Raw genomic sequence first — 1,785 nt, 5'->3', positions numbered from 1 at the left:
GGCGGGCTGGTTGGAAGGAGCAAAGGGCAGCCTGCCACCTTCCTTCCCGGGAACCGTGGGCTGGGTTGGCAGGGAGGTGGAAAAGGAGGTGGTGCACACTTCCTGAGAGTCTTCCACGGAGGGGTATGTCCCGCTGCCGTCCTCCCCAGCGGTCCTGTAATTGCAGGGGTGCTTGGGCGAGGCGCTTGAGTAGGGACAGTCCACAAAGTGATCAATGATTATCCCCATGATAGGTGGAGTTCTCTCAAATTGCCTGGTAGACATGAATGCCAGGTTAATTCTGTAAGCACAAGAAAGAGTGACGGTGCCCACAGGGGTTCCCACTGTACCAACACGAACTGTTTGGAAGCCTTCTCCTAAGCCATTCAGCTGAACTTCCCCCAAATATATTCTGTACAGGATGACATATCCATGCCCTTGTTTTCTCGAGAGTCTATAGGCTGGTGTTACCCTTGTTATAGCAAGGAGAGACTTCAGCAGCAAAGACAGTCGGTTGTATACCGTGTAGGAAACTTTGATCTCCTTATCACACTTTTCATTCATTTCAAGACACCAAATCTCCAATTCCATGGAATCTCCCTCAGAAGTCTTGAGTGAAATCTCCACACACATAGACCTCCTCACAGCAGGCAGCTGCCCTGCCAGTGCCTTCTTTGCTTCATGTGTAACCTCTGGGATGTCCTTGATGGCTAAATTGAACCAATCTGAACCCGTTGGAGATGAAGATGAACGAGTGCAAATCTTCTCACCAAGTCGAGCCTGGACAATCACTTGGACAATCTTGAGGGCAAAAAACTTAATGAACTTGTCCAGGTCCTTCCTGTCCTGGGAATTGAGATCAGTTTCCATTTCCTATAATAATCCAGAGACTTAATTAATGAGAATGGGTCACAGGTTTTCACAGGTCGTTCCACTGCCAGAAAGTCAGTCGTGAACCTTGGGTCCCTTTTTTCACTAGTCAACAGTCACCCTCACCTGCGAGGCTGCTGCACAGAGAAGGGCTCAGGGCTCTCATTACGGAGGCTGGGGCCTGGGGCCAGCCGGGCGCGCCTCCTGGCTGAGGGCTCAGAGCTCCGGGGCTGCAGTGACAGCGTGGGTCACCCAGAGATACCTCACATCACGGCATGTTCCAGGCCCGCAGGCCCAGGCGTTTCGCTCCTGGAAATGCGCACATTGTGTCCCTCACATTGACTGGCACTCCTCCCGCCACCTGTCAGAGTTCAGGCGACCGCTCCTGCCTTAAGCCCAGCAGCTGGCCGCTTCCGGCTCAGCCATCCTCACTGTTTGTCCAGCCTGATATCCTTTAAGGGCCAATTCAGTTTGGACTGCTATGGATTTTCTGCTTAGATATTTTGTGTTCTTTTGTGATGTTAGGGAAGTGCTAATTTCTTAGTAGCTCAGTATTTATTATTTCTTTTTTCTGTTCTGGGACATTTATCTCTACAGAATTGGGAGTGTGCATACAGACCCCACCATGGCATACCAAACCTTGAGGACAGAGAAACCCACATGCAGCAATTTATAAACAGAGTGGGCTACAGGGCCGCCCCCAATCAGAGCCAAACTGACCTCCTCCCTAGAAGTGTGCTACAGAGTTGAGGAGAGGGGCCGACCTGCCATGCCCACACCGAAGCAAACCAAGAAGGAAAAACAGCTGATTACAAGTATCTACATATAATCTCCTCTCTGGGGGATGGACAACAGAAAAGTGGGTGAAGGGAGACATCAGGCAGTGTAAGATATGACAAAATAATAATAATTTATAAATTATCAAGGGTTCATGAG

The 1,785-nt window shown here is 50.0% G+C and overlaps 1 protein-coding gene across 1 annotated transcript in view; it reads right to left on the bottom strand.

The window, feature by feature from the left end:
- LOC101656640 (autophagy-related protein 13-like) overlaps window positions 1-950 on the bottom strand; it is a 6,213-nt gene extending 5,263 nt beyond the window's left edge. The window contains exon 1 of the mRNA XM_004714305.2: window positions 4-950. Within this exon, the coding sequence (XP_004714362.1) occupies window positions 4-849 (846 nt within the window). The 5' untranslated portion in view covers window positions 850-950. The remainder of the gene's footprint in view (window positions 1-3) is intronic.
- Between the last annotated feature and the right edge of the window lie 835 nt (window positions 951-1,785).

This window comes from Echinops telfairi, unplaced genomic scaffold, assembly GCF_000313985.2.
Source record: "Echinops telfairi isolate 266 unplaced genomic scaffold, ASM31398v2 ScPeMD7_7459;HRSCAF=8497, whole genome shotgun sequence".
NCBI classification, from domain to species: Eukaryota; Metazoa; Chordata; class Mammalia; order Afrosoricida; family Tenrecidae; genus Echinops; species Echinops telfairi.
Note: the sequence above shows the minus strand (reverse complement) of the source record. Positions and strands in the feature narration are given on the sequence as shown.